Below are 12,734 nucleotides of genomic sequence, written 5' to 3'. Positions count from 1 at the left end.
AAAATTGTAAATGTAAATTTAACAATTCACTTTAAAATCCTAACAAAAACATTATTATGGCCATAATTACAAAAATGCAACAGCTTATTCTTACTTTCTTCCTTGCAGCTCCAAAATCTCTTGAAATGAACAGACTTGGAAACCCTTCTCCAAGCACAATCTTGTCCAAATTCCACAGTGCAATTTCAAGGAAATGCCTGCACGCTCCTCCTGCTCCTTCAACTTTATGATTTCAGTGATTAATAATTATGAAACGAAGTGTAGCCCGGCAAGTTCAGGACTTAAATTCACAAGGGTGAAAACTTTGCAGCATTAAAAGCAAAACTCAGCAAAATCCATACCATTAAGATCCAGTGTTGACAGGGTCCAATCCACGCTGTAGCCCTATTTTATAACCCTATATTAAAACTCACCTCAGCCTCATTTATCCTAATTCTTCATGGCTTTTCTCCAAGCTTCTCCTGTTGCAGTTGAGTGTTGTAGAGACCTTTCCACCTCTCAATTTCTATCTCAACCCTGACTTTGGTTCCGAAGAAAATACTTCTTCAAATTTAATTTATTTTACTGACACAAGCTAGTGTTCAAAAGCCAAGACCCAATTTGATCAACAACCTCAATAGGGTGTAGCTAATAATTTTGAACTCAATAAATACTGTTTTGGTGATCTTAGCCAACCATTCCAAATAACCCGTTCCCTGACAACTTCATTCCCAAAGCATCCCAAATAAAGCAGTAAGTATACACAGCAACTCCTTGGCAATGATTATTCTAAACACTGGTGCTCCACAAGGTTGCATCCTCTGCCCCCTCCCACTCTATTCATAATACGTGGTTAGATTCCGCTCTGACTCTATCTACAAGTTTGCAGATGATACCAACACATGCGGCTGAATATTAAATAACGATGAGTCAAAGTACAGGAAGGCGATACAGAGCTTAGTAACAAGGTGTGATGACAACCTTTCCCTCAAGGACACAAAAGAGCTGGTCACTGGCTTCAGAAAGAGGGGCAGCACACATGGTCCTGTCTACATCGATGCTATTGAGGTTGATAGGGCAGACAGCTTCAAGTTCTTAGGCAGGAACATCACTAATATGTTATCCTGGTCCAACTACATTGATATCATGGCCAAGAAAGCTCCTCAACACTTCTACTTCCTCAGGAGGCTAAAAGAATTTGGCATACCTTAGCAATTTTTATTGATGCACCATAGAAAGCATTCTGTCTCAATGGATAATGGCTTGGTACAGCAACTATTCTGCACATGACTGCAAGACACTGCAGAGAGTTGTTGACTTAGTACATCGCGGGAAGCAGCTTCTGCTCTATGAACTCTATCTATGCTTCCCACTGCCTCAATAAAGCAGCCAGCATAATCAAAGACCCTACCTACTCTAGGCATTCTTTCTTCTCCCCTCTCCCATCAGGCAGAAGATACAAAGCTGAAAGCACGTACCACCAGTCACGACGACAACTTCTATCCCACTGTTAAGACTCTTGAATGGTGCTCTTGTACAATAAGATGTACTCTTAACCTCATGATCTACCTTGTTATGATTTTCACTTTATTATTTACTTGCACCCCACTCTTTGGCAACTTTTACATTTTATTCTGCTTTGTTATTGTTTCACCTTATTCTACCTCAAAGCACAACGTATTTGTTTTGATCAGTATACAAGACAAGCTTTTCATTGTATAGTGGTACACGTGACACTAATAAACCAATAACACTAAACATCAACCTTCAACAGAAATGCTACCAGATACGAGCCACATCCTAATTCACCTGGTTTCCTCAGGTGCACCAGCATAAGTTCCCTCAATCATTTTACCATTCTGATCATTTCCAGGTCACATGACATAGACCAGGTCACTGGCTTAGATCTCTGGAGCAAAACCACATTATTCCAAGAATGACAATAAAGATGAGTTTTAAAAAAAAATTCTCACACTTATATCAAAACATTGAAACACATTGTTTGCATCAATAATCAACACCGTCCAAGGATGTGCTGGAGGCAACCCGCAACTTCCACGTGCTTCCAGCACCAATGTAGCATGCCCACAATTTATTAACTCCAAACTTAACCTGTGTGTCTTTGGAACATGGGAGCAAAGCAAAGCACCAGGAGGAAACCCATGCACGACAGGGAGAAAGCAAACTCCTTACAGAGAGTAGCAGGGAGGAAATCCATGCATCTCAGAGAGAATGCAAACTCCGTAGGACAGCAGTGGGAATTGAACCCCAATCGGTGATCTCTGGCTATGCTACCATGCCACCCAAACACGGCTGCACAGTAAAAGATAAACACAGCAAAGGGAATTTCGAAGACAAACTACCAACCAAACAGAAATGCAAAAAGAAGGCTTAAAGTCTTGGAGAGGAAACATGGAGGTAGAATAGATTTCATTAACAATGGTCCACTATCAAAGTCAAGAGATTTATAAATGCCTATTTGTTATGGTCTATTTACATAATATTAGTGATGACTAGTTCATGAATTTTGAACTTTTCAAGGAATGACAATCAGTGAGTCATTTGTTAAAAAATACTTGTAGTGCAATTCTGACTTAACATAAGGTACAACACAGATGTATTTGTTTTCAATAAAACAATTCTACATTTATTGGATAAACACTTCCACATATTTTCACAATCTGAGTTTCTGAACACAGGATTTGGGATTTATTTTACAATAAAATATTTTTACATTTATTGAAGAATGGCTTCACACAAACATACACAAAAATTCTGATACTGATATGCAAAAAGTTGCACTTTTTATACACAAGAAACTGGCAGCCTATTGATGCACTCCACTGTCTCTTTGCATAGTCATCACTCTCCACTACTTGAGGTTATGCCAATTTTACAGCTAATTGTTATTCCTATTGGCTAACTTATACTATAACTATCAATTCTGCTTACCATGACTATGGTTTGGTCATATGCTTTTTTTCACCTCTTCCAAATTCTCTAAAACTGATTTTGCTTTCACTGTTAGGTTCAGCTTATGATTTTTTTAGGAATGGAAGATTATTAAAGTTTAGTTAAATATAGATTGACCGGCTGCCAGTGACTCATGGTGTTCCACAGGGGTCTGTGTTGCGACCATTTCTTTTTACATTATATGTCAATGATTTGGATGATGGAATTGATGACTTTGTTGCAACATTTGCAGACGATATGAAGATAGGTGGAGGGACAGGTAGTTTTAAGGAAGTAGAAATGCTACATAAGGATTTAGACAGATTAGGAGAATTGTCAAAGAAATGGCAGATGAAATACAGTGTTGGGAAGTGTATGGCCATGTAATTTTGTAGAACAAGTGAAAGAGTTGACTATTTTCTAATTGGAGAAAAAAATACAGAAAACTGAGGTGCAAAGAAACTTGGGAGTTCTCTTGCAGGATTCCCTAAAGGTTAATTTCCAGGTTGAGACTGTGGTGAGAAAGGCAAATGCAACGTTGGCATTCTTTCAAAAGGACTAGAATATAAAAGCAAACATGTAATGTTGCGACTTTATAAAGCACTGGTGAGGCCACACTTGGGAGTATTGTGAGCAGGTTTGGGCCTGTTATCTTGGAAAGGATGTGCTGGAAGTGGAGAGGGTTCAAAGGAGTTTCATGAAACTTATTCCAGGATTAAATGGCTTGTCATATGAGGAGCGTCTGATGGCTCTGGGCCTGTATTCAATAGAAATCAGAAGAATGAGGGGTGACCTCATTGAAACCTATCAAATGGTGAAAGGCTTTAATAGAATGGATGTGGAGAGGATGTTTCCTATGGTGGGTGAGTCTAAGACCACAAGACACTCAGAATAGAGGAGCATCTTTTTAGAACGGAGATGAGAAATTTCTTTAGCCAGAGAGTGGTGAATCCGTGAAACTGTTTGCCACAGGCAGCTGTGGAAGCCAAGTCTTTTAAGGTGGAGGTTGATAGATTCTTGCTTGGTCAGGACACGAAGGGATGCGGGGAAAAGACAGATTAGGGCTGAGAGGAAAATTGGATCAGCCATGAACGGACACAATGGGCCAAGTGGCCTAATTTTGCTCCGATATCTTATCGTCTTATAAGAGTCAAGAATCATGGTAACAGACCTTTTGGTTCACTTATCCATGCCAACCACCAACCATCCACCTAATCTAATCCCATTTTTTCTCTAGCATCAAAATCATGCTCCCACCCCAATTATCTTGCTACCCACCTGCACTAATAACAATCTTGGGAATCCAATTAACCAAATGTCTTTGTTGTGTGGATGGAAACAAAAGAACCTTGGAGAAACCCTCATGTGATAATGGGAAAAATGCTTGATGAGGAATTGCTATGTGCTTGTTATTGCAGAAGCACAAGTCCAGGACAACATCCCATGCACGATCTATCTACAGACCATACCACTCAGAGATTTGGGCTTTTTTTGTGACTGTATATATTTCTGCTATCATAACTATATGCACTACAGTACAGTATATGTGCTATGTGCCGTGTGTGATTGTTGGTACTGTTTTGTACCTTGAGGAACGCTGTTTCATTTAGCTGAATGATAATTAAACTTGAACTTGAGAACTCACTACAGACTGCATCCAAGATCAGGATCATACAGAGTTCTCTCGACCTTTGAGCCATATGCAGGAACTGCTGCACCACTGTACAACTTCAGCAGTGGTCTTCATTAATCCTTAATAACATACAAAATGCTGGAGGAACTCGGCAAGTCAAACATTATCCATGGAAAGGAATAAACAGGTGACATTCCAGGTAGTGATCCTTCCTGACCTGCTTTATTTACCGCTGAAGTTTGTGAAATACTGTACAACACTGATGAGGCCAAGGGCAGTACAAATGGAAGCTAAATGCAATGGAATTTCAATGGGATCTTGCAGACAATTATGGTCCAAGTTCATTTCTTAAGTCACCCCTGCAATACCTGTTGAGATTCCAGTCAAGTACAAATACTCAAATTCAGATTTCTACCATAAAATATCATATCATTTAAGGCAATATTATGAGATGCGCAAAATCAAAAGTCTATTGGATGAGAACAGTTGGATGGAAGAACCTCAGCAAAGTTAAAACTTGATGGCAGAGTCAAGTAAATTTAATTTTCTCTCAGTTAACTGTGGCATTTAGACTATGCTTATGAAGATGGGTTCAGAGAAATAGGAATGTTAGAGGAGGATGCAATCCAGTTTACGGCTAAAATTGTGCAATAAATATTAAAATAAAATATAAATTGCAAATTGAATATTTAAAAAACTAAATTTAATGTTTTGGGAGTAATAATTAGAAGCTGAGAAGTGTTTTGAGATATTACTGAATGCAGCTTTAGGAATATACAAATAGGTGTAAAAAAATTAAACAGTTAACCAAAACATTTGCAAATTTTTAGCTGTCTTTTTTAAAATCACAAGCATTTTGAATTTCAGTGTCAGAACAATCCAACAGAAACCTTTCGGAAGTACTGTATATAATTAGAGTGTAAATTCTCAAAAGCAAAATGAAGTGTATGAAATCTGAAATAAAAGCAGAAAACTCAAGTTACATTCATCAGAGAGGTAGTTATCAATGCAAAAAGAGAATTAACATTTCAGTTCTGCTCTATGCTTTTGTTATCTTGTCCTATTGTTATTTATCCATTATACATTTTTACATACAGTATTGCTCCAGCCTTCTTTCTATTTTTTTCTAGTTAGTCTTTTCCTCTCTACCTTTTTCCTATCTTAAAACCATTTTTATCTCTTCTGGAATCCCTGTTCCAATAAAAAATTGATGATTTAAAGAAAAACAGAGGGCTTTGTGGGAGGGAAGCATTAGATTTATTTTGATGCAAGTTAAAATATTGGCACAACATTGTGGGTCAGAGGAACTATGCTGTTCTATACTGTACTGTTCTATGTTCTGCTTTATTTGAAAGGTTACTATGTTCGTCTCTCCAGGGATGTTACCTAACCTGCTGAGTGTTTTCAGCATTTTCTGTTTTTGTTCAATCATCCAAATAACAAATTGAAAACTGGCACTATTCTGTTAATAAAGCATGAAGCTATATCTCTGTTGCAAAACTATATTTGAAGAACATTCCACATAAAACCTGCCTGGCTTGACAAATTTAAGAGTAGGAAAGAAAAAAATAATTGGAATGCAAGCAAATTTTGCTTGCTTAAAAGTTGTCTAATAATACCGGATGCCTAATAGATCCTATTGCTTTTGCAATAGATTTCAACTACATGAATTTGGAAATTACCATTTATTCTCAACCTTCAAATCCAAGTTTGATCCAGTATTCTCCTTTATGCTTTTTTTAAAAGTTCATTCTGTTGTACTGAGGACTGTTCATTTCATTTCCTTTTAACAAAACTTGTTTGGTTCAGAAGATCTCTTGTAGATGAAGATGCAATAAAAGCCAGTGTAGATAGAAATCTCTTGTATAGTAATTCCCCTTGCAAAAGGCAATGTTTTAGATTATTACAATTTGTAATATCTTGCATTGTGTCATTACACACATTTTAATCTGGAAGTAAAATTTCAAGGACTTCTTTTAAAAAATTACAAATCGAAGCAATGTGATAAAGAAATAACAGCAGCATAAAAATTAGTAAATCAAATATCCATTGGAAGTTTCTTCTGTACATCACAAAGAAAGTTATTTGCCTGTATTCCCTGGGCACAGATCAACTGCTCAAATCTCATGATGACTGCAAAGAGACTGCTATTGTTCTGACGTAAATGCATTCCACAGTGATGATAAATGTATTCATCATTAATACTTCACTGTAACAAAATGAAAAACCCACACATCAAAATTTGTTTTGCTAAAGAAATAGAAAAATGTTGATAAGTTTTATCTCCCACGGATAATATACAAATATAAATTTAAAGATATGAATATTTGGACAGTTTTTATACAAAAGTTAAAAAAACAATCAAAGTCCAAAGCGCGCTGGTGTATGGCGTGGCGTCAGTGGTGTTCCCGGCTCCCTCCGCCCAGGTGTATAGATCTTGACTGACCTATAGAACAATTACAAAATCATTATGAATGTTTCTTCATTTCAGATTGAAAAAGAAAGGTAGATAGAAAAGGTATAAATTAGACAAGGCAAGTCACCTTTAATTACTGGGTTCAAAGTGTTTATAATAATAGCCATTTACATGAATGATTGCATAAAGCAATCTTCAATTTCGGTTTGCAGTTCCTGTTCAAAACACAATTCAGACTGCTTTTTATTTCTGTAAAATGATCTTGTCTATCAAGCGTCTTTTTGCAGCTTTTCTTTTTTGCTTTCCTGCTCAATTTCAATATACTGCAGGTAACAACATTAAATAAATGGCTAGCATAATACGAAGATAAGAAAACAGGTGGGTAGCAAATATTGTTCATTCAGACAATATAGTCAAAATAGTTATAGTCCAAGACTGATGAGAGGATTAAAAGAGAAATTATTGAGAAGATTTCCTTAACGCGGTGATGTATAATTACATGCCAGCTTCCATATATAATGGCAATCTTCTCTCTGCTACGGCTCATGGGCATACTTTATTAGGAGCTTGAGGAGATTTGCTATGTCACCGAAGACTCTTTCAAATTTTTACAGTTGTACCATGGAGAGCATTCTGAGTAGCTGCACCACTGCTTGGCATGGAGGCTCCAATATGCAGGATTGAAAGAGACTGAAGAGTTGGATACTCAGCCAGCTCCATCATAGGTACAATTATCCCCACCACTGAGAACATCTTTAAAACAGTGCCACAAGGCAGCAGTGTCCATCATTAACGACCCTCACCAACTGGGACATGCTCTCATCACATTACTACCATCAGGAAGGAGGTACAGGAGCCTGAAGACCCACATTCAACCTTTTAAGGACATCTTCTTCTCCTCTGCCATCAGACTTCTGAACAGCCCATGAACACTCCCTTGCTATTCCTCTTTTTATTTTATTGTAACATAGTCTTTTTTTAATATCTTGCACTGTACTGCTGCCAAAAAATAACACATTTCATGACATTTGTGCCCTCCATTGGCTGGGGTTGACCATGGATATTGGCTCCTAGCTGTTGACTTGATACACTAATCTGGGCAGTACAATATAGAGAGTAAGCTGTTGCCCATTCACGTAGCTGATGAATCCAAAGGAACAGCAGAGGCTGATACAGTTTTGCACTAGAGGTGTCGCAGGAGCTGCCAGTGTTGAGCTCAACACTGGACTTCCTTAGGGACTCCAGCTCCAAAATTTTCCTCAGGATTTACACCCAAAGCCTTCTCCATGAATGGGTACAGCCACAAGGTAGTAGAGATTTGAGATCAGAGCTTTCCTTTTCCTAGATGAGCTGCTAACCACGTTTGATGAACCTCACCTGCCCAACATGACATGTCAGTGATAATAAACCCAATTCCAATTCCGATAAAAACTCAGAATACAAGTATTATCTCAAATGGTATTTCTGTGGAGTACACATTCAGAAGGTGTTCCAGCAGAATCGTTGGCAGAAAGGTGTAATTACAGCACAGCAGTTTACATAGCCAGTTTCCATTATCAATGTGGACACAGGAATTTATAATGAAATTGCTAACAAAGGGTATGCATGCTGACAAGATTTTTATATATTGCTTGTTTGTAAAAATGTGTTTGTAGGCATTATTCAAATAATTAGAAAATTAGATTGCATCACAATGTAGACATTTGCTTTGCACTAGCATCAAGCCCTGAATCAATGCTGTGTACAAACAATTCTATCGTTCTTCCTCCATCTCTCTACTAAAGATGCTTATAACCTTCAGAACATACAACTTGTGGGGTGTTCCATTTGCAACACAGTTGGTAAAGCAAATCAATGGAAATAATAATCACTTTTGTGCATCTAAATGCTAAAACAGGAAAAATAGGAAATGTCAAAAATATTCAGCAGCTCAGATCAGAGAGTCCAGGATCTATCACCTGAACTGAGAATTAATTTCGCTCTTCTCTTCACAGATGTTGCTTAACCTGTTGTGTACTTCTAGTATTTTATATTTGGATTTCTAGTATTCACAGTATTTTGCTTCATCTTACATAATGACTAATTTAAGATTTTTAGCTTCATTACTTTACGCTTCTTCATATGTTGGACTGCATATTGTGGTTGCAACATACCTGATGTTTTCCAAGGTTATATTTTATGTTCTTTGTGCACTATTTAGTTTATTTCTCATTATAACTTATAGTCTTGCAATGTACTGCTGCCACAAAACAACAAATTTCACGACATATGCCAATGATAATAACCTGATTCAGGTTCTCTATGCTGATCAAGTCAAATGATGAAGAGCTTTCAACTGATCTAGCCTATCATTCCCATTACAATCTCCTCCAAAATATTTGCCTACTTCCTCAAGTACTCAGATAATTTTGCCTTCAGAACTCTTCCCCATCCACAATTGCATCCGGGCATCAATCCCGAACTTGACATTAGTTCTGAGCTTGTCGTTTACCAGCTAATCACTTAACGCAACAATGTCTAACAGCTTCATTCAGATGAATCAATATGTTTCTGTGTAAGCTTTCTAATTCATGTCATTTTTCTGCAGGAATTCATAATCATATCATAACCTTTGAAAAATATGACCAAAAATCGTATTAGTCTCACAAGAGTATCGATTACATATAATTGGGATATTTGCAGATTATTTATTTTGTGATACTTTTGTGTCTGGATTTCATTACTAGGCTTGCATAGTTGATAATATTTTATTTTACATGCCAAAGATAAGAATATTCAGCTGGTGAATTGTCAGACACTTCACAGCACATTCTTTTTCTTATTGTTCTTGTGTAGGCATTAACCCATTCAATAATTATAATCAGATGTGAAAGTATATTACACAAGCATTACATTGGAAATTCTATCTTATTCATTACCAGGTAATATCCCCAGATCTGCTGAGGAATGCAATCATCATTCTACCTAAACAAATTATCCATACAGGAAACTGGTTAGGTTATTTGTCAATTAAGTGATAAGCTCTCGCAGTTGAACTCATCCAGTTGAAACTTTGATAATGCTGGTGGTGTTTATGTTTATAGCTCTCTTACCCCTCATGACAAATTTCTCATTTCTAGTCCTATTCTCTCCAGGAAGTGAAAACGAAAGGAATGAAACTGAGGAAGTGCAATATTGTCAAAAGTGGTATTTTCTTTTGAATGAGAGATGAGAGACTTTATCAGGTCCTGATGAAGGGTCTCGGTCCAAAACGTCAACCGTTTACTCTTTTCCGTCAATGCTGCCTGTCCAGCTGAGTTCCTTCAGCATTTTGTATATAATTACAGTGAGGTGACTAGCACTAAGAGGGCCATAACAATAAAATGTGGCCCATTAACTAATAAGATAGGAGAATAAATGATAGAAGGACATGCTAACCATCAGAAGTAACAGGAAATAATGTGCTAACTTCACATCACTATCATTTCATTTCATTTTATCAGACATTAAACGTTTTCAATTTTAAGGTTTTCAAAGTATTAAAAAGATTTTTAAAAGAAGCATGTTACTTTTCCTATGTTTAAAAGTGAACAAAAATATATTGTGAAAATTAAAGACAAATATGACTAAATACAGTATAATACTCCACAACTGAGTTCAAAATGCATTTAAGAATCTTTCAAGAACATATTAAATAAAGGTAGTTTAAGATCAACATATCTAAAAGTTGTTCAATGAATACTGACACAAAGTCATGTATAGTTTCAAAAGAGAGTTTAGGGCTGATTATTGGTTCTATTAATAGTCATGATTTCACATAAGGGATAAGAGAAGAGTGTGCAATCAAATAGAACATACTCAGATGGTGATGACAAGGTACACGTAACTTGTAATGCCCACATATTCTCACAAATTGATCACAGAGTGAAGAAAATGGAAAATGAAGCAGAAACAAAAGCAAGGAATACAGCCTCAACTAGGTCCAAATGACATCAGGCTCCATGAAAAAAATAAGTTCCTATGAAGAAATCCACCAATGTTTCTTCCCCCCCAACCCCACTCCAACTCATTGCCAGCTACAAATCACAAAAGGAATGGCATCTAATCATGCAATGACACCACCTTTTTGAATAAGAAAGGCCTGCATATTTTTCAAATTATCAGTCAATACTATGTTCTCTAAGTTACTGCTAAGTGAAGGAAAAGTGAAAATCTAGAAGAGTTTCTTTTCTAATTCACGACTGTTGACTTATTAGCAGATGACCTGGAATAATTTGCCTTACAATTTACAGTAATTACAATTCACCCATTTTCAACACTTGCACAATATTCTGCAATACACTTTGCTCATATTTTATTATATCAGCACTGATAACTGCATAATAAAATTATTTTTCTTTTCATGCTTACATGTGAAATATTTCTGCAAAATATAGATATTGTATTCTTATTTGTGAGAATGCCTGGTTAACTGAAAATGCTTGCAAATCCACAAAATGCATTGGGCATGCTATGATTTCACATTTTTTATGCATCATAATTTGGTATTGCATCAATGACCCCTAAAGGTGACCTTCCCCAAAAGAGAGTTCAAAAAGGGACCACAGTGTTTTATATTCAATATTGGGTGACTATGGAATCAGAGAATATTGCTCTTATCTCTCGTGCCAGAAATGGCAGGCTATTATTTCATTCACTTGAGAGAGGGGGAAAAAGAGGGGAGGAGGTACTGCATTAAAGGAATCTATCAAAACCAAGATGAAAGTCAGTGGAACAATTGTGTTCTCTAAGAAAAAGCCAGACAGGTCCCCCAGCAATTTTTGTGCTAGATATTGTTTCTATTCAATTTGCTAAATCAAAGTTTCTCTCTCTCACACACACACATATATATATATATATATATTTATTTAGGAGTACAACCACAGATGGCCTCCTGACAATAGTAGATAGCCACAATATTACATGAAAAATGTGCACAAATCCCTCTAATGTTTTTGATTAATAAAATAACAACAGCTTTGTCTCAAGAATCCCATAGAACATCATAAAATATAATCACAATTTCTAAAGACTGACCAGATTAAAGCAACAGAGGGATGAACATTTAAAATATTTACATGAACTTGTGTTAAAACCATACTTCAAACATTAACTCTGCATGCATAATTAATTATATCTTAAGTACATTTTGAATTTTTTTTCATAAGGGTCATGGTCAGAATGATGTGCTTAAAATTAACATCCGAATCAGGAGATTAATATGTTTACATCAAAGCTAAATCAAATTTTATCATTAAGTTTAATCTATTTTTGTTATTTTTTTAATCCCGTTAGATCTCCACAAGAACAAAATGTTTGCTTCCAGACACAATGGGGGATGTTTTGGTAAGTAGCATTACAGTATCGCTTAAAATGCTTAGAAACAATCTTGAAGAGAACTGCAAAATATACCAGATTCCTTGGCTGGCAGGTAGACCATCATTTCTCCAATGTAACTCAGTTTCACAGCTTTATTAAAGTATTTAAAAACTATTGCTCTCTTCATAGTAATAAACATGAAAACATGAGCCTAATTAGCAGAAGGAAAAGCAAGTAAAATATGGCTATGCCAACCTTTGCTCGGAATCATAGATTGCACATTTGTGCAATTTACTTACTCTGATTACTTTAAATGTACAATAGTGAGGGAAAATTGTAGAGAAAATTGAATATTAAGAATGCTTTAAATCTCTTAATTTTAAAAAGAACTGAAGTTATTGGTTTTATCTCAAAAGG

General features: G+C 36.2%; 1 protein-coding gene across 1 annotated transcript in view; it reads right to left on the bottom strand.

The window, feature by feature from the left end:
* Positions 1 to 2,599: 2,599 nt before the first annotated feature.
* Positions 2,600 to 12,734, bottom strand: part of dhx38 (DEAH (Asp-Glu-Ala-His) box polypeptide 38) — a 99,736-nt gene continuing 89,601 nt past the window's right edge. The window contains exon 27 of the mRNA XM_073070289.1: positions 2,600 to 7,010. Coding sequence (XP_072926390.1) covers positions 6,926 to 7,010 — 85 coding nt within the window. The 3' untranslated portion in view covers positions 2,600 to 6,925. The remainder of the gene's footprint in view (positions 7,011 to 12,734) is intronic.

Source organism: Hemitrygon akajei, chromosome 17 (assembly GCF_048418815.1).
Source record: "Hemitrygon akajei chromosome 17, sHemAka1.3, whole genome shotgun sequence".
In the NCBI taxonomy this organism is placed as follows: Eukaryota; Metazoa; Chordata; class Chondrichthyes; order Myliobatiformes; family Dasyatidae; genus Hemitrygon; species Hemitrygon akajei.
Note: the sequence above shows the minus strand (reverse complement) of the source record. Positions and strands in the feature narration are given on the sequence as shown.